We start from the raw sequence: 26,079 nt of genomic DNA on the forward strand, positions 1-26,079 counted from the left end.
AAACTGTCTTCCAAAGAGGCTGTGCCATCCTTCCTTCACCCCCACAGTGAAGGGGAGTCTCTGTTGCTCTGGGTCCTCCCAGCCCTTCATGTTGCCGGTGTTTTGGCTGCTCTAGCACTGGGGGGTACGCAGCAACTCACTGTGGCTTCAACTTGCAGTTCCCTGATGAAAGTGACACCGAGCATCTTCACAGGCTTCCTTGCCATCTGAGGATCATCTCTGAGGTGGTGTCCAGTAATATCTCCTGTCTGCTTTAAAAACTGGGTTGTTTTCTCGTTGAATTTTGGGGATGTCTTATATACTATAGAAACAACTCCTTTATCAAAAGTGTGACGTGCAAATATTTTCTTCCAGGCTGTGGCTTGTTTTTTCATTTCTTTAACAGTATCATTCACAGAGAAAAACGTTTTCTTTTTTTTTTTTGGAGACAGGGTCTCACTCTGTCACCCAGGCTGGAGTGCAGTGGCTCAATCACAGATCACTGCAGCCTCCACCTCCTTGGCTCAAGCAATCCTCCCACCTTAGCCCGAGTAGCTGGGACTACAGGCACACAGCAACCACCATGCTCAGCTAATTTTTTCTATTTTTGGTAGAGACACGGTCTTACTATATTGCCCAGACTGGTATTGAACTTCTGGGCTCAAGTTTTCCTCTCGCCTTAGCCTCCCAAAGTGATGGTATTACAGGCATGATAAGTCACTGCAACTGGCCAAAACTTTTAAATTATGGTAAAGTCTAATTTATTATTTTTTCCCTTTAAGGATCATGATTTTGATCTCATGTCTGAAAACTCTTTGCCTAACCGAAGGTCATGCATATTTGGTGTGTATTTTCTTCTGAAAGGTTTATAGCTTTACATGTAGGTCAAGGGTCCACTTTGGGTGCATTTTCACATGAGGTGTGAGGTGGAGGCTGCAGGTCTGTTGCTCATGAGCGGCCAGTTGTCCCAACAGCTGCAGACACAACTCTTCTCCATCTGATTTCCTCTCACGTTTGCCAAAGATCATCTGACAGATGTGAGTGTATTTCTGGGCTCTCTTTTCTGTTCCATTGATCTTTTTGTTTGTCCTTCTGCCAATAACACATTGTCTAATTGATTACTGTTTTACAGTAAGTCTTGGAATCAGGTAGTGTATTTTCCAACTCTGTTCTTTTTCTAAATTATTTTGGCAATTCGAGTTCCCTTGCCTTTCCGTATAAATTCTAGAGTGAGCTTGTCAATGTGCAACAACACTGAAGCTCTCACTCCAGGAACATCTGTTCACGCCTCTCACTCCAGGAATATCTGTTTACGCCTCTCGATGCATGAACATCTGTTCACGTCTCTCAATCCAGGATCATCTGTTTACGCCTCTCACTCCAGGAACATCTGTTTACGCCTCTCACTCCAGGAACATCTGTTTATGCCTCTCAACCCAGGAATATCTGTTTATGCTTCTCAATGCATGAACATCTGTTCACACCTCTCACTCTGGGAATATCTGTTCACGTCTCTCACTCCGGGAACATCTGTTCACGTCTCTCACTCCAGGAATATGTTTACGCCTCTCACTCCAGGAACATCTGTTCACGCCTCTCACTCCAGGAACATCTGTTTACGCCTCTCACTCCAGGAACATCTGTTCACGCCTCTCACTCCAGGAACATCTGTTCACGCCTCTCACTCCAGGAACATCTGTTCACGCCTCTCACTCCAGGAACATCTGTTCACGCCTCTCAATCCAGGAACATCTGTTTATGCCTCTCAATCCAGGAATATCTGTTTATGCTTCTCAATGCATGAACATCTGTTTACACCTCTCACTCCGGGAACGTCTGTTCACGCCTCTCAATTCGGGAACGTCTGTTCACGCCTCTCACTCCGGGATCGCCTGTTCGCGCCTCTCAATCTGGGATCGCCTGTTCGTGCCTCTCAATCCGGGAATATCTGTTCACGCCTCTCACTCCAGGAACATCTGTTCACGCCTCTCACTCCGGGAACATCTGTTTATGCCTCTCAATGTATGAACATCTGTTCACGCCTCTCACTCCGGGAACATCTGTTTACGCCTCTCACTCCGGGAATATCTGTTCACGCCTCTCAATGCATGAACATCTGTTCACGCCTCTCACTCCGGGAACATCTGTTTACGCCTCTCAATGTATGAACATCTGTTCACGCCTCTCACTCCGGGAATATCTGTTCACGCCTCTCAATGCATGAACATCTGTTCACGCCCCTCACTCCGGGAACATCTGTTCACGCCTCTCACTCCGGGAACATCTGTTCACGCCTCTCAATCCAGGAATATCTGTTCACGCCTCTCACTCCAGGATCATCTGTTCATGCCTCTCACTCCGGGAATATCTGTTCACGCCTCTTAATGAATGAACATCTGTTCACGCCTCTCACTCCGGGAACATCTGTTCACGCCTCTCAATGAACATCTGTTCACGCCTTTCACTCCAGGATCATCTGTTCACGCCTCTCAATGCATGAATATCTGTTCACGCCTCTCAATGAATGAACATCTGTTCACGCCTCTCACTCCGGGAACATCTGTTCACGCCTCTCAATGAACATCTGTTCACGCCTTTCACTCCAGGATCATCTGTTCACGCCTCTCAATGCATGAATATCTGTTCACGCCTCTCAATGAATGAACATCTGTTCACGCCTCTCACTCCAGGAACATCTGTTCATGCCTCTCACTCCGGGATCGTCTGTTCACGCCTCTCAATCCGGGAACGCCTGTTCGCGCCTCTCAATCTGGGATCGCCTGTTCGCGCCTCTCAATCCGGGATCGCCTGTTCGCGCCTCTCAATCCGGGATCGTCTGTTCGCGCCTCTCAATCCGGGATCGCCTGTTCGCGCCTCTCAATCCGGGATCGTCTGTTCGCGCCTCTCAATCTGGGATCGTCTGTTCGCGCCTCTCAATCCGGGATCGTCTGTTCACGTCTCTCAATCCGGGATCGTCTGTCTACACCTCTCAATCCAGGAACATCTGTTTACACCTCTCAATCCCGGAACATCTGTTTACGCCTTTTACAGTTTCTTTCCTCAGTGTTGTTGGTTTCCAGCGCACAGATCTTGCGTGTATTTTGTTAGAGGTACACTTCAGTGTTTCACGTTCTTGTATTATTATAAATGCTTAAATGTATTATTATATTTACACATTTTTTCACACCCCAATTATTCATTGCTAATATACAGAATCAGAAATGATTTTGAAAAATTATTCCTTGTATCCTGAAACTTTATGAAGTTTACTAGTATAGGAAGTTGTATGTGTGTGGATTCTACATAGAAAATTATAGTATCTACAAACACAGATTTTTTATTTCCTCCTTTCTAATCTCAATGTTTTAAATTTCCTTTTATTGCCTTATTCACTATTATTTTGAAAAGTATATAACTATATGAATATACATTTCAAAAGATAAAACCATTTGAGAGTATTCTACAGAAAATAAAAAATAGTGAAGGGGTCCGAATGGTTCAATACCTAATGGTTTCAAAGATTTTATGAAGAACTGTATGATATTACCTACTTGATATCTTTACAATTAGCACAACTACAAATCAAATGTCTTTGGAGTTAGCTGGTAATGTAAGATTATGAATTGGTAACAAAATTCACAGCCACAATCTGAGATATTTTGGGGCCACGTGGGCTGGCTCAGTTAACCAGGGTCACCTTACTAGTCCTGATGCCTGGATCTTGGAGTTAAGTAGCCTCTCTAAGTGGTCACGCACCATTCAGAATGAATGAAGACATGTGCAGAGTTAGGAGAGAGATGAGTAGGTCAGCTTCCTGTCTTATTGGCATCCAGAAAATTAAGTCCCTGAACTCATCTTGATTAAAGTTTAATAATTCAAAGCAAAATTTGAGCTTCAAAAGAACAACAAAATATTGTTGCAAATATACCATTTTCTGTAAAGAATAAAAGCTACATAGTTTTAGGAAAGCAAAGGAAATCCTGACCCTTGGTTTAACTGATTCATTCACTGCCTCATTCATTTATCAAATACTTACTGAATAGATACTGTGTCCCTGTGTGGCTCAGGCCATCGAGACACAGCAGGGGACAAATGTTTATACTCGAGGTTGGCTAACTCATTAGGACAGTAAATGAGATTTATAATGCGTGCCTTATTTGTACTTTTAGATTAAAAAGACTGGTTATCAAATACACATGAAAAAGAGGAGATTTTCTTTCCAGTTGAGTCTTTTCCTGTGTGCAGGGAATGCACGCCTTGCCTCTGAAGGTGTTTTATAAATTTACCGTGACCTGAGATATATGACTCAGAACTGACAGGACTGGCACTCGCTGGTCAGCCACTCACATTTCAGCCTGTAGCCCTTTACGCTGTTGCTCTATGCCACGGATTAACTGCTTTCTTAGCCTGACTAGAACACAGGCTTGCTGAGAGCAGGGCTATGTTGTCTTACATCACAGGAGCTTGAGCCGACGGACTGGGGACTCGGTGTCCACTGACACTGACCAGCTTGGATAGACTACGTCGGCACATCCAGTCTCCAGCTGCCCCGGTCATCAGACAACAATGCAGAGTGCTGCAGTCTGCGCCACCTTGGTGAACTGTTCAGAAGTAACAGAAAGCTTCAAAATAATTCTTTAGCTTCAATAAGAAAAAACAACTAAGTTAACTTTAGTGGCTCAGTACTTTAGTGCTATTTTCTTTTCAAAGGATTTGAAGTGTAGTCGATTAAAAAGAAAGTTACTGGGCAACAGAGTGAGACTCCGTCTCCAAAAAAAAAAAAAAAAAGTTACAATGCAGATAAGATGTTGAAGAAAAGAAGCCTAGAGAAAATGAGTGACTGAATTCTTGACCAAAAAAAAAAAAAAAAATGTAGGGATGGTGATCTGACTTTAGGATACTAAAACAGTCTAAATTGTTGATCACCTTAACAAAAATGGAAATTTAATGCCCTTAATGAGATCCAACTCAATCAGAAGTGAACAGGGTTCAATGGCACCAGTGAGTAACACAAAACGTACTGATTCCATGGCCACAGTTAGGGATAATTAGCTGCTCCGTCAGACACCTGTGGCCTTATGAGCATCTTGTTTCTAGAGTGATTTAGATATCCACAAAGAAAGAGACCGGTGGGTACAATCTCAATCCTTGAAAACAGTAAAAACGTGTTAGTGCCTCACTCCAACAGCCGGTCAAGATGGCTGTGGCATGATGGTCCTATGACAAGCTTCTCCCAGCACAGTGATCTAGGAGCACCGGCTGGGGCTACGAGACCCCTAGTGACCTTTGCCCTGCTTGGGTGCTGGTTTCCTAGGTTTGAGGGTAGAGCATCAAGGTTTAACGTTCTTACATGAAAGGCTTGTTTCCGTACGTTTGTAAGGCAGCATTTAGGTAAACATTTTTGGAGTCTCTGGGAATGAGGAAATGCGTATGCTACTAAAATGATCATTATTCATACTGGCTTCCCGAAGTTTTTGGATCTTTGCTCCCTACTCTGCTGGACTTCATCACAATGGTTTCATCAGTTTAAGACACTTAACCAGTCTTCCTTCGAGTTGTAGATGTGACCTGGTATGAGGTTTCCCAGTCGCCATGATGATATCACCATCATGATAATAATGCTTGATATTTATATTTCATGTGATACTGGTGAGCTAGCTTTATTTGTCTTGATTAAAACAGCAATGAGAATTCTTTATTTTTTTTCAAGAAACTTTGAAGTCTTTATTTCATTAGACCCTTACAATAACATCAAGAAATCAAAAAGTTAACATGGCTTCCCCAGCACCTCTCTGGCTAATGAGTGGTTATAGCTGGACTAGAGTCTAGTTCGTCAGTCAGTGGTTAGCTGGGTAAGAGTCTAGTTTGTTAGTGGTTAGTTGTTATTAGATAGAGTATCATTTGTTAGTTACTAGTTAGACAGACGGGAGTCTAGTTTCTCAGTTTGTGGTTAGCTAGGTAAGAAGGTAGTTGGTTAATTAGTGGTTAGTTGGACTAGAATCTGTTTGTTAGGTAGTCATTAACTTTCTTTAATGCCTAATCTAATTCTTTCTTTACCATACAGCTACTGCTTTAAAAATCTGAGTTGATAATTTCAGATACCTGTCATTTATCAATTGTAAATCTAAATTTAATTGCAGGTTAGTGGATTTTGTTCTCAATGTTGGCTCAAAAAAGCTAGCTTTGTGGAAAATACCAGAGTTACCATGATTTGTGTCTGCAGAGCTAAGCCTCTCTTCTACCTTGCATCCTTACACGTTCTATGCTATAAAATATGCTGTTGTAAGAATATGATAAATTCAAAGCCTCCTTTAATCCTAACAGAGCACAGTTTTAAGCCAAATAAATGCATCTTTTGCAGAGTTTCAGGTAACTGAAGTTTCCTGGGGTGGATTTTTTTCTTGGTGGCATCACTGCAAAAATAGTCTATGGACCCCAGGGACAGACGCATGCTGTCAGTCACTTTTCAGATATAATTGTGAAATCCACAACTATCGACAGACTTAGAAATACACAGGAAACGTGAAGCCCACGGGTTCCCCAGCTTTGGAATGCTACTTCTGCAGCAGGTGCAGTGACACTGTCCGGGAGCCTTTCTACAGAAATTACGAAGCGAGCTCTTCTCTGACATTTGGTGAGCTCACTTCATGAAAGTTCCACAAATGGTGAGAGCATCTTTTACAATTCTAATTTTACGTACGATATTAGAGCTTTGTTGCAAACATTTGAGAAATTTTTTTCCCTGAGATGTTTTTCCCCTTTTGAAGTTTAACTCAAAGAGAAAATGCCAAAAATAATTAGGAGACATAAAAAACGTCTTGAAGGACAGAGAATCGTTTTTCACAAAATGCTTGGAAATGCCTCCTGACTGGCCTGTTTCTCACTCGTGTAAAATGCCAGGCGTGAGTGCCAGTCTTGAGGCAGACAGCCTGCCTGAGGCCCATACCTTGGTGAGGTCCTTGTACAGCTCCGGGTAGAGCATCGCCATCTCTGGCTTCACGTCCTGGTCCAGCACTAAGGAGAACACTGGGAACATGGTGTATATGGTGGCATACCTGCAAGACCAAAAGCGGAGTGCAACGGGCCTGAGAAACTTCTACCACACGGCTATAAAGAGACCTCTGGATTAGAGGTCACAGTTTCAAAAACACCAAAACGTACTCCACAAAAACCAACAAAGTAATTTGGCAACCAAGTAAGATGATTGCGGAGACTGAATATTTATCTCAGAGCACAGTAGCATGTTTTATAAGTCACAAATGCTTACAGGGAGAAGAATGATTTTTAAAAATGTTTACCTTTCTATGTTGAGATCATTGTAGACTCATATGCAGTTGTCAGGAATAGCACAGAGATTTTCTGTGATCTTTACCCAGTTCTCCCATTGGTAACATCTTAGATAAGTGTAGTGTGAACCTCACCACCAGGATCCATAAGGACACCTCCAGACCCAGGGCCCCTCGCGCAGGGTCCCTCATGCGGACACCTCCAGACCCAGGGCACCCCTCGCACAGGGTCCCTCACACGGACACCTCCAGACCCAGGGCACCCCTCGTACAGGGTCCCTCACACGGACACCTCCAGACCCAGGGCACCCCTCGCACAGGGTCCCTCACGCGGACACCTCCAGACCCAGGGCCCCTCGCACAGGGTCCCTCACGCGGACACCTCCAGACCCAGGGCACCCCTTGCACAGGGTCCCTCCTGAGGCTGCTATGTAGTTGCAACCACTTCCCTCTGCTGCCTCCTCCCTATTCCCTGGTCACCAAGAATCTGTTCCCCATCTCTAATCTGGTCATTTCAAGAATGTCCAGCAGGCTAACTTTGGGGATTGGTGTCTTTTACACAGCGCAATTCTCTGGAGATTCATCTAGGTTGCTGCTGTATCAGTAGGTAATTTCTTTCTATTGCTGACTACTATTTAGTGGCAGGCAAATGTACTACAGTTTGCTTAACCACTGAAGTACATCTGGGTTAGCCCTAGTTTTTGATTATCACAAATAAAACTGCTGTAAATATTCACTGCACAGATTTTTTGGCGAAGTTTCCATTTATTTTGGACAGGAGTGCTGAGTGAGATAGTATAAACCTCAGGAGCGTGAGTGCTAGGTCTGGACAGGTGTGCCGAGTGAGATGGTATAAACGCCCGGGAGTATGAGTGCTAGGTTTAGAAAGGAGTGCCGAGTGAGATGGTATAAACTTCCGGGAGCATGGGTGCTAGGTCTAGACAGGAGTACCGAGTGAGATGGTATAAACCCCGGGAGCATGGGTGCTAGGTCTAGACAGGAGTGCCGAGTGAGATGGTATAAACTTCCGGGAGCATGGGTGCTAGGTCTAGACAGGAGTGCCGAGTGAGATGGTATAAACCCCGGGAGCGTGGGTGCTAGGTCTAGACAGGAGTGCCGAGTGAGATGGTATAAAACTTCCAGGAGCATGGGTGCTAGGTCTAGACAGGAGTGCCGAGTGAGATGGTATAAACGCCCGGGAGTGTGGGTGCTAGGTCACATGGTGGCGGTATAGTTTTTCAAAGAAATTGTTAAAACATCTTCCAGATAGTAGGATTTATGCTCCCACAGCAATATAAGAGCTACCCAGTTTCCATGACTCTTCCCCACAATTCTGGCAGGTGTGAGGCGGAGTGCCCTGTGGTCTAACCTGGTCTCTGTGGCTGACGATGCGGGCATCGTTTCACGGGCTTGCTTGCGGTCTGTGCATCCCCTCACACACAGGGTGGCTGCCTCTGCGCCTTCTGTCCTTTTCTTAATGGGACTGCTCCTTCATGGCTGAGCTTGGAGATTCTTTAGGGACTGCTGGACACAAGTCTTGCCAACACCTGCTTTCCCTTCTGGAAGTGGCCCTCACTGGCTGCAGCATCCCGTGCCCACGAGGCCTTTCTCCAGCACCTGAATCCCTCTGCCTGCACGGTTTCCACTTATCCCCAACATGCCCTGTCACCCCACTGGCTGCTTTCAATGTGTTTCTTTGTCTTTAGTTTTCATCAGTTTGATTACGATTATCTTTGACTTTATCCTGTTCAGGGTTTGCTTACTTTCTTGAATCTGTGCATTTATGTATTTTGCCAAATCTGGGAGGTTTTCAGTCTTTATTCCTTCAAGTACTTTCCTAGCCCTGCCCTGTCCCTTCTCCCCTGGAACTCCCATGGCACCAACGGTCAGAGGCCAGGGCTCCCACGGCACAAACGGTACAGTTACCATTTTGCTGTCCCTGAGGCTCTGATCCATTTTTTTTTTTAGTCAATTTTCTCTCTGTTGTTCATATTGAGGACTTTCTGTTTTTCTATCTTCCAGTTCACTGTGTCCTTCCTCTGTTCCTTCTATTTTGCTGCTAAGCCCAGTCGTGGCATTTTTTGTCTGGGTTATTTCTCATCTCTAAGATTTCCATTTGGTTCTGCTCTGTATCTTGTCTGCTGGGCTGTTCTATTTTGCCATTTGCTCCAATATGTTGGTAATGGCTGTTTCCCAGTCTTTGTCAGAGAATTCTAGCATCTCTGCCATCTCAGGGCTGGCTTCTGTTGCCTGTCTTCCATTCACCTTGAAATCTTCCTGGTTCTCGGTATGGCAAAGGACTGACGGAAGCCTTGACATTCCGGGTACTGCGTATGAGACTCTGAATTTTCTGAAGGGTGCTGACCCTGCTGCGGTGGGGAGAAGAGGGCACTGTTCTTGTTGCTGTGCAGGGGCAGGGGTTCAGGCTCCCTGTGCGGCCTCCACTGACACTGAGGGGCTCATTATCCTCGACACTGGGGATGGAGTCCTGCCTCCCATTCCATCACCCTGGAGATGCTGGGTGCCTCGCTACATCTCGTGAAGTGGCACTTTCAGCTCTCCATTTGCCTTTTTGGGGAGGGGGAGGCGGGCACAGCCCTTCCCTGGTGTCTGGGTGGAGTAGAGTGACGATCATCTGAAAGTCATCTGTCGTCCTGGCGCCCCTTTTGTGGACCTGCGGTTGGAGAGGCTGGGCCCTCGCTGGGACTTTCAAATTTTAAATTTCTGCACCCATAGGCGTTTCCAGGCTGCCGGCTCCCTCAGCTCCAGCTGTTGCAAAATGTGGGGAGCTCCTGCCGCCTCGCCCCTTGCCCCTCTGTTCACCTCGCTCCCCACTCAGAGCCTTCTGTGTGTGATGCCCACAGTTTCAAGCTCAACTTAGCACAAGGAGCAGGGAGGAACCCATCTACTCCACCTCCCACCGTCCTGGAAGTGGAATTGGGCCGGAAGTGGAGCTGGGCCGGAAGTGGAGCTGGGATTTTTTTTTTTGAGACAGGGTCTCACTCCGTGGCCCAGGCTGGAGTACAACGGTACAATCATGACTCACTGCAGCCTTGACCTCCTAGGCTCAGCTGATCCTCTCACCTCAGCCTCCTGAGTAGCTGAACTGCAGGTATGCACCACCATGCCCAGCTAATGTTCTTTTGTAGAGATGGAGTGTCACCATGTTTCCCAGGCTGGTCTCACACTCCTAGCCTCAAGAAATCTTCCCAACTTGGCCTCCCAAAGTGCTGGGATTACAGGCATGAGCCACTGCACTTGGCTGGGTTTTTTTTTGTCGTTGTTGTTAAATGACATTGTCACCTATGAGAAAGCATTCTCATAGTTATCTCAGGTTGGGAAAGTGACCCAGTGGCAGAGAACCAGAAACACCCATGACACCACGTTATCTTGTAGCCTGGAAACATGCGGATACCTAAAGGCTATATTCTGTTTTAATATGACTGAGATCCCATGGTCACAGACTGTTCTATTTTTAAAACTGTTGTGGGTTCTATAAGAAACGTTTTCTTCTAAGGTACTTTTAGTCTAGCTCACATTGTTTTCTTGACGGGTCACTGCTGGGCACTAAACATCTACATGCTCAGAGAACTTTATCCAGAAATTCAACTTTAATTTATTGGGTTGAACTTGTACAACACTGCTGTACTTCCCTCGAAATCTTTAATCACTTTTGTTAACTTTCTTTGAACAACTCCCACTCTGCTTAGGATTTAGGAACAGGGACAAATAATTCAAGGAGAGCCCAACCAGGAGTTAAGATGGCAGGTCATCCCCTGGCGATGCCTGGCGAGGGCGGGCGTCCTGTTCTGCGTGCACACAGGCATGTGGACACTCAGCCGTGTGGCTTGTGACTCGCTCACACCAGCAGGAAGGACCACGTGCAGTCACGATTTCTGTATGTGCATTTATGAGAACTCTTGCTTTACTTATGCCAGAAATCTCCCTATCTCTTCAGCCCTTAACAACAAAAACCCCACTGCTGCCTCCTTTTCACCTACTCTCTGGAGGTGTAACTTTCAGCATGTGAGCGATGAGTTTTGACAAGCGTCATGGAACCACGGTGTGATCATGACGCAGAGCATCTCCGTCACCCGCCAGGAGGAGGCCTGTGATGCGCCAGGTGGGAGACCCCTGCTTCCCTTGCTGCCGCGAGTCCCACAAAAATGGCTGTTTCCCGCAAGCTCTCTAACACCTGGCTATTCTCTCCGGGTGGTCTCTGCTCTCTGCGGGTGGGTCTCTCCAGGCCAGTGGTGTTGGGGCTCGCCCACCTTGCCGAGTGTGTCCTCTGCTTTCTCTGTGCTGCAGGGCGATGGACACAGCGCAGCTCTTCCACCCCCCGGCGGATGGCCGTTGGAGTTTTCCCAGTCTGTGGAGATCACAGCTGAAGTGGTGAGAGTCCTGGTGCCAGTCTGAGTGGAAGAATGAGTGTTTTCCTTTTTCCTGGGTGAACACTGAGGAGGGAGGTTGCTGGGGCATGGACAGTGAATGTTTAATTTCATAAAAACTGCCAGTCTGCTTTCTGGAGTGGCTGGACCATCTGCACTCTCGCCAGCAGTGCCGCCCTGCTGCCCGCCTGCCAACACGCCGCTCGGCCTTACGGCTTGGCCTCCGCGGTAGCAGAGCCTTAACTCTCTCTGTGGCTTAAATTTATCTTTCCTGGTAACTAATGATGTTAAATACATTTTCTTGTGCTTACTGCCATTCTTATGTCTTCTTTTGTGATGGATGTTCAAATATTTCATCTTAAAAAAAAACTGAGTTGTTTCATTGAGTTGAAGATATGTATTGAAAGTATTTCCTTCTTGTCTGCCTTTTACTTGATTAGCACTGTCTTTAGAAGAGCAAAAACTTAATTTTTATGAAGTCCATCATCTCAGTTTATTCTCAGTGCGTCATGATGTTTGTGCTTTGGAAGTCTGTGCCAACCTGGGCACAGGTTGAGGGGCCCTAGAACCCACCAGAGCCTGGCCCTCCTCGGAGATGTGCACACACTGAAGTTTACGCTGAGAAACTTCATCTCAGGTACAAGGACTATTGAAACACAGAGGTTTCGAGGCCGTCTGGCTGTTGAAACACAGAGGTTTCGAGGCCGTCTGGCTGTTGGTTCTAGATGTGGGAGAGTTGTTTCTCTTCTCAGAGGCACCACCGTCCCCACTGCTTCCTATCCAATGTCTGAAAACATTTGTTTCATGTGTTTTCTCATGTTTTCCACTTGATTAGGCTTGGAAGATAAATCTGTTTCCTGTTATTCCAATCATGGCCGGAAGCGGAAGTTCTGAAGACCCTCTCTGACAAACCCGCAGAGCCTCCCATTCCTGCAAGTCTGGACACGGCTCCGAGGGACCTGCCTGTGCTCCTCCTGCCCAGGGCGCTCTCTCGGAATCTCGGAATGTCACGCACCTTCTTGGTGCTCAATTAAGGTTCAATCTAACTTTAACAAGAGCGCTCACAGGCTCTCCACCTGAGTCACTAGCAAGGGCATAAAGGAGACCCACACCCAGGAATGGCTGCTATGCCGTGGCACTGTGTGTGAGATCCTTGCAGGCAGCTGCCAGAGTCACTGGGGAGACACCTCCGGCCAGTTCAGACTAGCGTTTCCCAAAGCATTTCCGTGGAACATGAGTTGTGGGCTCATGAGATCAGGAGTCTCTCTCAGAGCCTCCAGCTTGCCAAAGTGCACAATGCTGCACCCCACAGAGGTTCCCCATGAGGACTTGGCCTAGGAGCTCTCTTTCTGGCGGAGGGCATGGCATTCCCTAGGCCTGCTTGGGGAGCAAGGGCAGGGTGGGCTTGGGGATCACAGGAGCCTCCCCAGGCTGTCCTGTCTCTCCCAGCCCCTCCTGCTGCCCCATTCCCCATGCCCCTAGGGTTCCCCATCACCACCTTCATGGCCCCCCGGGTCCCTGGTCCCTCCCTGGTTTCCCTGCTGTGCACTGAGTATGCCTAGTCCTTCCTGCTCCTGGGGCCTCTTGCTTCAGGAAAGTCACCTCGGCCACCAGTTCCCTCCAGAGCTGATGAAATGAACGTAGATGAAAACCATATTTGTGGAATTAAATTCTGTCAACTGTCCTCTAGCTTCTAGAGCCAGTTTCTCTATCATAGCCATGATTTTGGTCTAGTTAGATGTTATTTTGTAAAAACACCATGTTGCTTTTTGCTCACTTCTTGGTATTTATTTCTTAGGTGAAGGCAAACTCATTATTTATTTTCAAAGATTAACTAAAAGCATTGCCCCTCCAAAGCTCCCACCTAACCAAATTCAGAGTATGAGTGCTTAAGAAAGTCACAGACATTTCCTGCGTGACGGACACTCAGAGTGACTTCACATAAAGCTCACTATAAAGAAGAGCTGCAGGCCGGGCGCGGGGGCTCACGCCTGTAATCCCAGCACTGTGGGAGGCCGAGGCGGGCGGATCACAAGGTCAGGAGATCGAGACCACGGTGAAACCCCGTCTCTACTAAAAATACAAAAAAAAAAAAAATTAGCCGGGCGCGGTTGTGGGCGCCTGTAGTCCCAGCTACTCGGGAGGCTGAGGCAGGAGAATGGCGTGAACCCGGGAGGCGGAGCTTGCAGTGAGCCGAGATCGCGCCACTGCACTCCAGCCTGGGTGACAGAGCGAGACTCCGTCTCAAAAAAAAAAAAAAAAAGAAGAGCTGTAGGAACAGGAGCTGGGGACACCGTGGAGCACTCGGGCTGTGAGGCAGGCATCCAGGCCTCGCTAACCCAAGCAGTAGTTCTTTAAAGAATAATCTCCATGGTCCCCTACATTTTCCTTTCAATGTTTCAAATCCATGATTTTTAAAATACGAAAGAAGGTGAGAATGGTTATGCTTTTCTATGACTTCCAAGGAAGAAGCACACTATTCAAACTCAAGATGCAATCAGCATTACTGTGCAAATTCGATACTATTTAAAAGCAACTAGGCTGGGTGAAAGGGCTCATGCCTGTAATCCCAACACCTTGGGAGGCTGAGGCAGGTGGATCATTTGAGGTCAGGAGTTCGAGACTACCCTGGCCAACATGGTGAAACCCCGTCTCTACTAAAAATATACAAAAATTAGCCGGGCGTGGTAGCACATACCTGTAATCCCAGCTACTAGGGAGGCTGAGGCAGGAGAATCACTTGAACCCAGGAGGCAGAGGTTGCAGCGAGCTGAGATCACGCCACTGCACTCCAGCCTGGGCGACAGAGCAAGACTCTGTCTCAAAAAAAAAAAAAAAAAAAAAAGTCATGAACGTAATAATCACTGTAAAGATGTAGGCGATGGGAAAACCTATTTAAAAAGAGTTAGCACTTACTGCACCTTTAGGATTTTTCCCCTTTGTTTGAAGTACTACAGAAAACATTATTGAAATTCATGGGAAGCTGAGAATATTAGCACAAATCCTACCACGATTTCCATCAACTGTATGGGCTATGAGTTGGTAGGTTGCTGGGACATTCTTTGGTCACAGAGAGACATGAAATAAGGCTCAAGTGACACCATGGATGCACAGTGTCATCCTGTGCTACCTCATACTGGGGCTGAGGGAGCCTCAGTGGACAGGATAGCCCAGGGCCGATGATGGCACTTTCCTTGTGGGCCACAAAACGGGAGTCTGCAATGCTTACGATCATGATCAACGGGGTTACTCCCTGTGTGATTATAGCAGGCAGGGGTCTAAAACCTAGGCACTTGTGCCAAGATGAAGGGCTAGGGGTGAGAGAAGCCTGAAGACACATGTGAAGGTTTCCCCAGGCTCTTACCTACTTTATACAAAGTGATTTTTAAGACCACAGGACAGGCTCCTGATACCCTGGGAGGAACGGTGCTAACACGTGCAGGCGAAGGACGTGGAGTCCGAGGCAGGTGCCCCAGGAGTCTTGGTAGCTGTGAGTCCCACAACTCAGCTGTCCTGAGGCTTGGGGTGTGGGGCCTAGAATCCGCCAGAGTCTGGCCCTCCTCTGAAATTCACACACACTGAAGTTCACACTGACAAACCCACAGCAGGTATGAGAACCTGATATACGTTGTGATTTGTCCTTGCAGAGCATGCAGAATAGGACGCTAACTGGAAATACAACTGTGTGGCCGGGGGTGTGAAGGTGCAGCGTGGGGGGGCCGGGCCTCCAGGGGAAGCAAGGACAATGGGGGTGTGAAGGTGCAGCATGGGGGGCCGGGGCCTCCCAGGGAAGCAAGGACAATGGGGGTGTGAAGGTGCAGCGTGGGGGGGGGCCGGGGCCTCCCGGGGAAGCAAGGACAATGGGGACATCTGGCAGTGGTCTAGGCCAAGGGGACATCATGTGTGGAGGCCAGAGGACAGAGAGGACCTGAAGACTGGAGACGGAAGGAAGGCGGAGACCCAAGTGCGTCTCTGGGCATGGCAATGCTCCTTGGACAGCTCAGGATGATGCAGGCGCCTCTCAGGGATTGTGACTTGGGAAGAAGGTGACTTAAGAGAACCTCACATGTTTATCAAAAACCGAATACACGCACAGACTGATATTTCCCTGTATTTTGCTAAAATTGTGAGGAATTCCTGGGATTCAGGGAGCTGTCGAGTGAAACGGTGTTTAGACTGCGGATTAGAAACAGCTCTGCAGGGAGAAAGGACTCTGTTTTCTCTGCGGACCTGGGGTAAGCTCGGTGGCTGCGTGACGGGGAGGAGCACCTGGCGGCAGCCCCTGACGACTCAGGTCTGAGCTGGGCCTCCCACGGGCAAGTTCCTGAGCTCTCTGGGTCTCTCACTTTTCTCACACATGAAGTGGGGACAAGGTGGGGATGAAAGCATGTTCAAGGCCAGCAGCTGTTACTATTAAAGTATTTTCTGAGACTCCTTGTGGGGTAGAACCTGGTTAAGGTGGGAATAAGCTTTGCAGGGGTCAGGGAGGTCAGCGGCAGAGGAGAGGCCGCTTTTAGTTTGCTGCCAACATGAACAGTCACACTGATTTCATTTCTAGGCATAACCACAAAGGAGGAGGAAAAGAGAAATTCCCACCTATTCACCCTTCACAGGAAGTTCCTGTTTTGCAGATAAGGTAGGCGTGGTCGGCAAAATCAGCTCAGCTTTCAATGCACGTCGCATGCCTGCTGCACTTTTGGTGTCCTTTTCTAAGACACTGGTGCTGTTATCTTTACTTTTTTTTTTTTGAGATGGAGTCTGGCTTTGTTGCCCAAGCTGGAGTGCAATGGCATGATCTCAGCTCACTGCAACCTCCACCTCACAGGTTCAAGTGATTCTTGTGCCTCAGCCTCCCGAGTAACGGGGATTACAGGCACACACCACCACGCCTGGCTAATTTTTTTTATTTTTAGTAGACACAGGGTTTCGCCATGTTAGGCTGGTCTCGAACTCCTGACCTCAGGTGATCCACCCACGCCCACCTCAACCTCCCAAAGCACTGGGATTACAGGCGTGAGCCACCACGCACAGCCCTGGTGCTGTTATCTTTGAAAATGAGATTCCATTCCTGCCCGGGAGAGACTGACGGTGTTTGCTTCGACGCACGCCACGCTATATCCCCGCGCGCACTGTTCTCCGCTGCTGGCCACGCCCCACAGCAGGACGAAGCCCCAGCCAGGGGAGGGCAGCTGCAGAGAGCCGGGAGGGCTTGTCAGTGGCCACTCTGTCCCTCCGCCTTCTGCCACGGGACCCTTTAAAAATCTCAGATCCAACACAGTTCCTGACACAAACTATGGCTTCCACTTGAAAACAAAATCTAGGAAGAAAATCCCAGGAGGAACAAGTGTGCAGGTGTTGTCTTGAAGTTCACCCAAGTAAAATGTTGTTTTTACATCAGTATTATTCATTCTAAATGGTGACTGTATCAAGAATCTTCTATATATGTTTTGTTTTGTTTTTTCCCAAAATAGATGTCCTCCCCTGGATGAGCTGGCAGGTGCTGAGTGTAACTTACCCCACCATGAGGAAGCCCTGATACAAAGGGACGGATGCGAAGTAGAAGACTGAGGAAAACACAGCCTGGAGAGAGAGCCACAGACGAAGACAACCGTCAGTTCCACAAGCACCTGTGGCCCCAGGCCTCTCAGGGGCCTCGCTACCTCCTAAGCACAGCCCAGGTACTTCCAGCAGCACTCAGCACCTCCTCTCCCGGACGCTGCCCTCCTCGGTGCCAGCACAGAAGGCTCAGTACCTGCATGGTGGAGATGATAAGGCCCCTGTGCATGACGAACTGGCCGAGTGCTGCTGACCTCTTGTAGCTGTTCCGGCCGTGCACCATGAGCAGCCTGCCAATGTGCCGGAACTGCCTGATAGAGAAGTCGGCCGCCAGCGAGGCCTGCTTCCCCTCCTGAAAGAAAAGCACACGGGGCCTTTCAAACACTGCGGACACTGGAAATCAGACTCCAAAAGCTGAGTTTTAGAACTCAGCCTACATTTGACAAAGACTGAAGTTCTCTCTGCAGGACTTTTAGAGCTTCAGCTATGTCAATGGGGACAGGTCCTACGGTCTTAGGCACAGGGGCAGGAAGAGCCCCCAGCACCAGCCCAGGCTCTCACAAGCACTTCAGGAGAGCTCGGCTCCGATAGTCTGTGGGTGTCACAGGAGTCAGCAGAGTCGCAGAGCCCGGGCCAGCCCTGTCGAAGCATTCCCTTGTGATCTGAGCGTGGGCCAGCCCTGTCGGAAGACGGCCCTGTGATATGAGCACGGGCCAGCCCTGTGGGAGGACGCCCCTATCATCTTGGGCTTCTTCAAGGCAGTTCTCCGTTTTTCATATTTAAAGAAATAATCTATCTCCTCTTTCACAATTCTGTTGTAAGGCATTACGAAAGGAAGTAGCCAAGGAAAAAGCCACACTTGCTTGAGCTGGGTGAATTTTCCAGGTCTTTTTGGGTGTGTCTGTATTAACATTTAAGTGACTGTGGATAAAGAGAGCGTAACACAGATAAGGCTGGCACAGAAGATGAACCTCAAACCACAGCTCAGCCAGGAGACACAGGCAACCACACAGAGAATGGCGCGTGGGAACAGGAGGGAGGAACCACACAGAGAATGGCGCGTGGGAACAGGAGGGAGGAACCACACAGAGAATGGCGCGTGGGAACAGGAGGGAGGAACCACACAGAGAATGGCGCGTGGGAACAGGAGGGAGGAACCACACAGAGAATGGCGTGTGGGAACAGGAGGGAGGCCACGGAAAGGCTTGCTGGCCGATCTGCTGACATCTGGACTGAGTCCGAGGGCAGGTGACTAAGAGTGACACCTCCCTGCATGCCACTCCGCCAACAGCAAGTTGCCGAGGGCTGGGCTCTAATGCATGTGGCAGGATCGTCTTTATGAAATGTGGGGTTGAAGCAGGGGACTCTGACCAGTTCCTCCTTTACTCAAATGTACAGTTCAGTGCCTGGGACACACCAGGCTCTTCAGGCTGTGCTGACTGACTGTGTGCTGAACACACGTGTTGACCAAGTGTGCATTCACCAAGCATGTGTTCTGACCAAGCGTGCAATGAGCATGTGTTGGGTGTAAAATGACCAGGTATGCGCTGAGCACGTGCTGACGTGTGCTGACCTAGTGTGTGCCGAGCGTATGTGGTGTGCTAAACGAGTGTGCTGAGTGTGCGCTGAGCACGTGTTGATCAAGTGTGTGCCGAGTGTGTGCTGACTGTGCACTGAGCATGTGCTGATGTGTGCTGACCGAGAGTGTGCTAAGCACGTGCTGACGTGCACTGAGTAGGTGCTGAGTGTACAATGGCCCAGCATGTGCTGAGTCGTGTTGATGTGTGCTGTGTGCCGAGCGTGTGCTGTGTGCTGAGAACGTGCTGATGTGTGTTGACCGACCACGTGCTGAGTGTGTGCTGACTGAGCGTGTGCTGATGTGTGCTGTGTGCTGAGCACGTGCGGAGTGTGTGCTGACCGAGTGTGTGCTAAGCATGTGCTGATGTGCACTGAGTAGGTGCTGAGTGTACAATGGCCCAGCATGTGCTGAGTCGTGTTGATGTGTGCTGTGTGCTGAGTGTGTGCTGATGTGTTGATAAAAGGGGGAACCTACCTTTCCCTCAATCCCAATCCCACAGTCTGCTGCCTGAATCATGCTGACATCATTTCCTCCATCACCTGCAAAGCAAGAAAAGTGAGATAAAATAAAACCCCATCCATCATCACGTTTTTCATTTGTTACCATCAGCAGCTATTTCAGAAACTTCCATGAATAGAGACGAAATCAGTCTAGTTTTAGAGATGGAACAAACTCTGCCCGTCAATGTCAGCCTGCGGGTTTCTCTGGAGACCTCCCCGTGAGCGGGGTGGGCGGCTCTCACCGATGGCGCAGGTGCGTCTCCCCGTGTGCTGCTGCAGCAGTGTCACGATGTGGGCCTTCTGCGTGGGCGAGCAGCGGCAGCACACCACGGCGGGGCACTGGCAGGCCAGCTCCACGAACTCATGCTCGTAGTACTTTAGACAAACCTGGACAACAAAGCTTGTGTTATTTCGCCTTATGGTCGACAACACTGTCCCAGATTTGTGTGATGCAGAAAGTGCAAAACCACGGGAGCAAAGCCCACAGACGCCACCGTTCTCAGTCTTTTCAGTATTCTGTGAATCACTTCACAAGACTCACGGACAGGGGAAAATATAAAAACCATGGGAAGAAATTCTACATAACACGGAACTATCCTCCTGCCCAGGGAAGTTCTTCCACTTGAAGTACCAGAGAGAATCCTCTGGGATTTGAGCTACGACATGACCTTCTGGTCTGATCCCCCTCCCCTGGAATCCAGGCTGCCTTAGTGACTTTCTTGAACAACCTCATGTGACCCAGTGACGTTCTGGGGCAGCTTCTGCCAGATTTCTTGGAGTGCTTGCTCTGGGGACGGTCCAGGACGATTAAGTCCATGAGCCTGTGCAACAGCTGTGCAGGGGGAGGCTCCCACCAGCCCCGGTGCCACAGCTCTCTCAGCCGGGGGCCGCGCGTGCGAGGAAAACGAGGCATGAAGCTACTTGGGACACTCCTGCTCCAGCGGATGCAACGTGGACAGGACAGAGAGCCAGAACCACAGCGCTGGACAGGCTCCTGTCGCTCCTGCTCCAGGTCTCCTGCAGCACTTTCAGGCTCTCAGTGTCTTTTTTTTTTTTTTTTTTTTTTTGAGACGGAGTCTCACGCTGTTGCCCAGGCTGGAGTGCAGTGGCGCGATCTCGGCTCACTGCAAGCTCCGCCTCCCGGGTTCCCGCCATTCTCCTGCCTCAGCCTCCTGAGTAGCTAGGACTACAGGTGCCCGCCACCGCGCCCAGCTAATTTTTTGTATTTTTAGTAGAGACGGGGTTTCACTGTGGTCTCGATCTCCTGACCTTGTGATCCGCCCGCCTCGGCCTCCCAAAGTGCTGGGATTACAGGCTTGAGCCACCGCGCCCGGCCAGGCTCTCAGTGTCTAACGGAGGAGTAACAATCACCGTGACCCAGCCCTGCTTTCAGACTCTCAATGTGTAAAGGAGGAGTAATAACTGCTGAGATCCAGCTCTGACATCTCCTCAGGCTGGGGCTGCTTTCCAGAGTGGCAGGTGCAGCGGCTACGGAACGGAGACTGCCGAAACAGCACAGACAGGCAAAAGCACTCGACTCAACAAGCCCTCGGTGCACTGGGATGGACGGACACGCTCGGCCAGGGGCCAGCCTTGCCTCAGAGACACAGACAGACACACATGTACTCACTCAGGGTCCAGCCTTACCTCCAGAGAATCCCCAGATATGACCAGTGCACAATCATGCTTCCTTCGAAACGCATTCAGCTCCAAATGTGCCTCTCCCCGATTGGTTACCTCCATTAAGGGAGAAAAAAGAATCCCAAATTAAAATGTTGTCTAAGTTAGAGGCACAGAGAAACAGGGCATTAGTTGCAGAGTCACGGTGGACTGTTTTGGGGTCATCATCTGAAACTAAAGTAGCTTTAGGATTTGGACGCAGAAGAAGGTCCTTTCCAATTCCTCCGGCAGTGCTGGGTGTGTCTACCACTCAGTTAACACAAATCATTTTCACATTTGTGGCAACTGCAAGCAGGAAACTTACAGTGAGGAATGCAGTGGAATCCCCACGCTGATGAAATTTACGTAAAGGGTGCCTGTGAGTTAATAATTACCCTCTGGATAGTTTGGGAAAGTAATTGCCTTTTATAAATATACTCCCTTAATATACAACGATAATGATTAAGAATTTTCTTGTAATTTCCACGAGGTGATTATTTATCAGAGCAACAGGCCAGGGTAGGCTGGTGTGGGGAGCAGCACTGCTGAGTCACTGACTGGCAGCATTACGGACATGGCTCTGCAGAACGAGGCTTCCACCCGACAGGGCACCAGAGCCCAGGGAGGCCAAGCTCCTCATCGCCACACATCGGGTAAGAGGCAGGACGCTCTCAAACCAAGGTGTTATGTAAATACATCTCTTTTCATAATAGGTCAAATAATGCAAAATACTTAATTGCTTGTGTTGTCTCTGCCATGGGTTTCAACTTACTCCATTAGGTTTTACTCAGTGTCTGAGGGATTTTTAAAAAACCTAAAAGAGTAAAATTAAGTCATAATCTTGAAATATCCTTCGTTTTAGAACAAAAACATTTCAGAAACCAACGTAACTGGTTTTTCATATTCTTTCTGTGGAGATTTTATGGAGCATAAAATAAATGATATATTAATAGTCCTATTAATAGGACCGAAATAAATTAAAAGCTTCATGTGGTTCAAATTAACAATCTCAGACTCATCTTTAAATAGGTAGGTTTTATTGTGAAAAATTTAATTTGTGGTGCTATAACACTGAAAAGTCAACAAAAATTGATCTGAAGTTTTATCAGAAGCATTAATAATTTAATTGCAAATAGTAGTCTTCAGGGCCTAATTTGCGATTCTGATGCTTCAAAACAAACTACATTTACATGTAAATTATATTCAAATAACTCCTTCTGTAGGTGCAAGCAATTCATTTAGAACAGATGCAGACACAGAATGTCTGTTCACCCACCATCAATCAAGAACAAGAAATTTTTATTTTTTGTTTGAATTAAATTTAGTCATAACTAATACATACAGTAAACACATAAACTTAGATCATTTCTATCAATTTTCTTTGAACTAATTAAGGCAGCACTTGCTCTGAAAATGGCAGTGATTAAAAACACATTCCTATTTTGTATTTATAGCTTGTTTCACAACAGCAGCTTCGGACAACATGTAGTACGTGTAACTTGTAGAAAAATGTAATTTTTTATCAATATACATTTTTACAAATTGAAAATAACTGCAGTATGCCTCTTTTAAAATAGTAAAAAATAATACTAATAGTATAACCAAAAAATACTTTTGAACTTAGAGTTTGTTCAATCTGTCAAAAAGCAGCTTTTGATCATTATTAATATATGTGGTTAAAAATATCTATTTGAACATGTTTTTATAAATTAAAAAAATTACAGTATTTCTTTTTAAAAAGATATTTAGTGATTAGTAAATAACTGAACATATATTCTGAGAAAAACAATAGGCTTTACTTGTGTGAGATAAATGTTTAAAAATTCAAAGTGATTAAGATACATACTTACCTGTCTGAAAATATGAATGTCTTGTGTTCTAGACACCAGATGTGAACTTTTGGCAATGCAAGTAGCTGTCTCGAGTTTATCGCCTGTTAGCATCCATATCTACGAAGCAATTTAAACTGGTGAACTCAACAAGACAAGGACACGCTCATCTCTGAGTCGCACATAATTCACAACAGCCAGAAGGTGCAAGCAAGCCACGTGCCCGTCAACAGATAAATGGATGAGCAAAATGTGCTCCATCCACACAACGGAGTGTCATTCAGCCTTGAAAAGGATGGAAATTCTGCCCAGGTGCCCATCAACAGATAAATGGACGAGCAAAATGTGCTCCATCCACACAACGGAGTGTCATTCAGCCTTGAAAAGGATGGAAATTCTGCCCAGGTGCCCATCAACAGATAAATGGACGAGCAAAATGTGCTCCATCCACACAACGGAGTGTTATTCAGCCTTGAAAAAGGATGGAAATTCTGACCCAGGCTGCGATGTGGTTCAACCTTGAGGACATTATGCTGAGTGAAAGAAGCCAGTCACAAAAGGACAAACAATGTCTGATCCCATTTCCATGAGGTCCCTAGAGCCATCCAATCCATAGAGAAAGAAGTAGATGGTGGGTGCCCGGGTCTAGGGGAAGGGGAATGGGGAGAGGGGCAGTTCCCGTTTAGGAAGATGGAACAGTTCTGGAGGGGATGGTGGTGTTGGCTGCACAAGAATCGGCAACGCAGACTTCAACAAGGTCACACTACACACATCCAACCACAACTAAATGGTGTGTCGGCAATGCAGACTTCAACAAGGTCACGCTACACACATTCAACCACAACTAAACGGTGTGTGAACTTGCTTAAGGTGGAACAAGTGAGAGCACAGTGATGTGTAGATACAGCAGCTGAGATCTGGAGGCACGCGAGTAACACCTGGGCCCGGCACTCGCAGGCTAAGTCTAATAAGGATAGCTGTGAGTGTTAGAGGCGCTGTCCACACAGCATTCCACACCAAGCACACAGGCAGTTTGCCAGGCTGGGAGGCTCAGGAAGACCTTTACTGCAGTTTGCTAGTTTTTAAGTTGGAAACGGAGGTTCAATGGGTAACTGGCCCATAGTCAAGCCAAAAGTTGTTTATGTCATATAAAACATGTTAAATAGTAGCACTTTTACATTTAAAAATTGCATACCCATGCACATCTTATGTGTATATGTATCCCTAGACAATAAAATATCAGGATACTTAATAGATATCAGGATATTTGATATATATAACAGCAAAGAAATTCCAGTAATATTCTCATTAGCTGAATTTCTCAGATTTCGTATGTATTATATTGAAATATGCATTTTTGGAAACAGGAAGCAGAAAAACAGCTTCAACAGTGTACCGATTATCTGCTTAAGCACGCTCCACCTGTGGCTCTCTCAATGTCTAAGATTTGTGCTTTGTATTTATTTTACAGACTTATATTCATTTATTGGACCTAAGATTATGACACATTATTGTGACAAAGTTGAAGAAGAACTAGCACTGCGGCAACCTGAGTGGGATTCAGGAAATGCAGTGAGGTCCCGCTGAAAATCACCTTCGAGTTTCAGAGGAACATCTGAAGTCAGACTTTACATAATGTACAGAATAAAGAGCAAAACTCGACAAAGTCATATAATTTAGCAAATAACTGATGTAAAGATCCAAATTTTAATACAAGGGATATTCACTACTTTAATATACTAATAGTCTAGCACATATAAAGTAAGAAGTAGACTGAGGTGAAGTTTACTAAAAAGTTACAGTGAAATGCAGGGGTCATCTGGTCACTCATTCATGTGTCGATTTACAGATGGGTCTTGCCATGAACTCTGGGGCTCGACTGAACCTCCTGCCTCAGTCTCCCGAGTAGCTGGGATCCCAGGCACACAGTACGACACCCAGCTCATCTGCTAATCACACTTCTTTATTCAACTTTTTGGCTATACAATACAATTAAGTTTAGTAATCTAAACTTTCTGAGTCAGAATTGTTCTCTTGTCATTTTGAATTTCTACATGAACAATTACTCTGAAACCAGATACAGCTTCATGACACTTCCTACTGCAATGATGACATACTTCCTACTGCGATCATGACACACTTCCTACTGCAATGATGACATACTTCCTACTGCGATCATGACACACTTCCTACTGCGATCATGACACACTTCCTACTGAGATCATGACATACTTCCTACTGCGATCATGATACACTTCCTACTGCGATCTCAGACGGATATGATACAGCCTCATGACATACTTCCTACTGTGATCATGACACACTTCCTACTGAGATCATGACACACTTCCTACTGCGATCATGATACACTTCCTACTGCGATCTCAGATGGATATGATACAGCCTCATGACACACTTCCTACTGAGATCATGACACACTTTCTACTGTGATCATGATACACTTCCTACTGCGATCTCAGACGGATATGATACAGCCTCATGACACACTTCCTACTGTGATCATGACACACTTCCTACTGAGATCATGACATACTTCCTACTGCGATCATGATACACTTCCTACTGCGATCTCAGACGGATATGATACAGCCTCATGACACACTTCCTACTGCGATGACACACTTCCTACTGAGATGACATACTTCCTACTGCGATCATGACACACTTCCTACTGAGATCATGACATACTTCCTACTGCGATCATTATACACTTCCTACTGCGATCTCAGACGGGTATGATACAGCCTGATGACACAGTTCCTACTGTGATCATGACACACTTCCTACTGAGATCATGATATACTTCCTACTGCGATCATGATACACTTCCTACTGCGATCTCAGATGGATATGATACAGCCTCATGACACACTTCCTACTGTGATCATGACATACTTCCTACTGCGATCATGATACACTTCCTACTGCGATCATGATACACTTCCTACTGCGATCTCTATGATACAGCCTCATGACACACTTCCTACTGCGATCATGACACCCTACTGAGATCATGCCATACTTCCTACTGTGATCATGCCACACTTCCTACCGCGATCATGACACACTTCCTACCGCGATCATGACACACTTCCTACTGCGATCTCAGTCGGATATGAACAGCCTCCTGACACACTTCCTACTGCGATCATGACACACTTCCTACTGTGATCATGACATACTTCCTACTGCGATCATGACATGCTTCCTACTGTGATCATGATACACTTCCTACTGTGATCTCAGATGGATATGATACAGCCTCATGACACACTTCCTACT

General features: G+C 47.0%; 1 protein-coding gene and 1 long non-coding RNA gene across 14 annotated transcripts in view; one reads left to right on the plus strand and one right to left on the minus strand.

Annotated features, from left to right (window-relative positions):
* LOC105489277 (ATPase phospholipid transporting 9B (putative)) overlaps positions 1-26,079 on the minus strand; it is a 289,967-nt gene that overhangs the window by 12,298 nt on the left and 251,590 nt on the right. For 12 of the 13 annotated variants that reach the window (XM_071085806.1, XM_071085805.1, XM_071085804.1 and 9 more), the window contains 7 exons: positions 22,798-22,896; positions 20,936-21,025; positions 19,531-19,675; positions 19,263-19,327; positions 17,406-17,561; positions 17,169-17,233; positions 6,926-7,034 (listed from right to left, as the gene is read on the minus strand). In XM_071085806.1, coding sequence (XP_070941907.1) covers positions 6,926-7,034; positions 17,169-17,233; positions 17,406-17,561; positions 19,263-19,327; positions 19,531-19,675; positions 20,936-21,025; positions 22,798-22,896 — 729 coding nt within the window. The remainder of the gene's footprint in view (positions 1-6,925; positions 7,035-17,168; positions 17,234-17,405; positions 17,562-19,262; positions 19,328-19,530; positions 19,676-20,935; positions 21,026-22,797; positions 22,897-26,079) is intronic. The other variant, XM_071085811.1, reaches the window with a different exon arrangement.
* On the plus strand, positions 15,159-17,246 carry LOC139360125 (uncharacterized). Its single transcript, XR_011617257.1, has 3 exons — positions 15,159-15,261; positions 16,212-16,289; positions 17,125-17,246. It is a non-coding gene; the product is annotated as an uncharacterized lncRNA (long non-coding RNA).

The sequence above is a fragment of the Macaca nemestrina genome, chromosome 19, assembly GCF_043159975.1.
Source record: "Macaca nemestrina isolate mMacNem1 chromosome 19, mMacNem.hap1, whole genome shotgun sequence".
NCBI classification, from domain to species: Eukaryota; Metazoa; Chordata; class Mammalia; order Primates; family Cercopithecidae; genus Macaca; species Macaca nemestrina.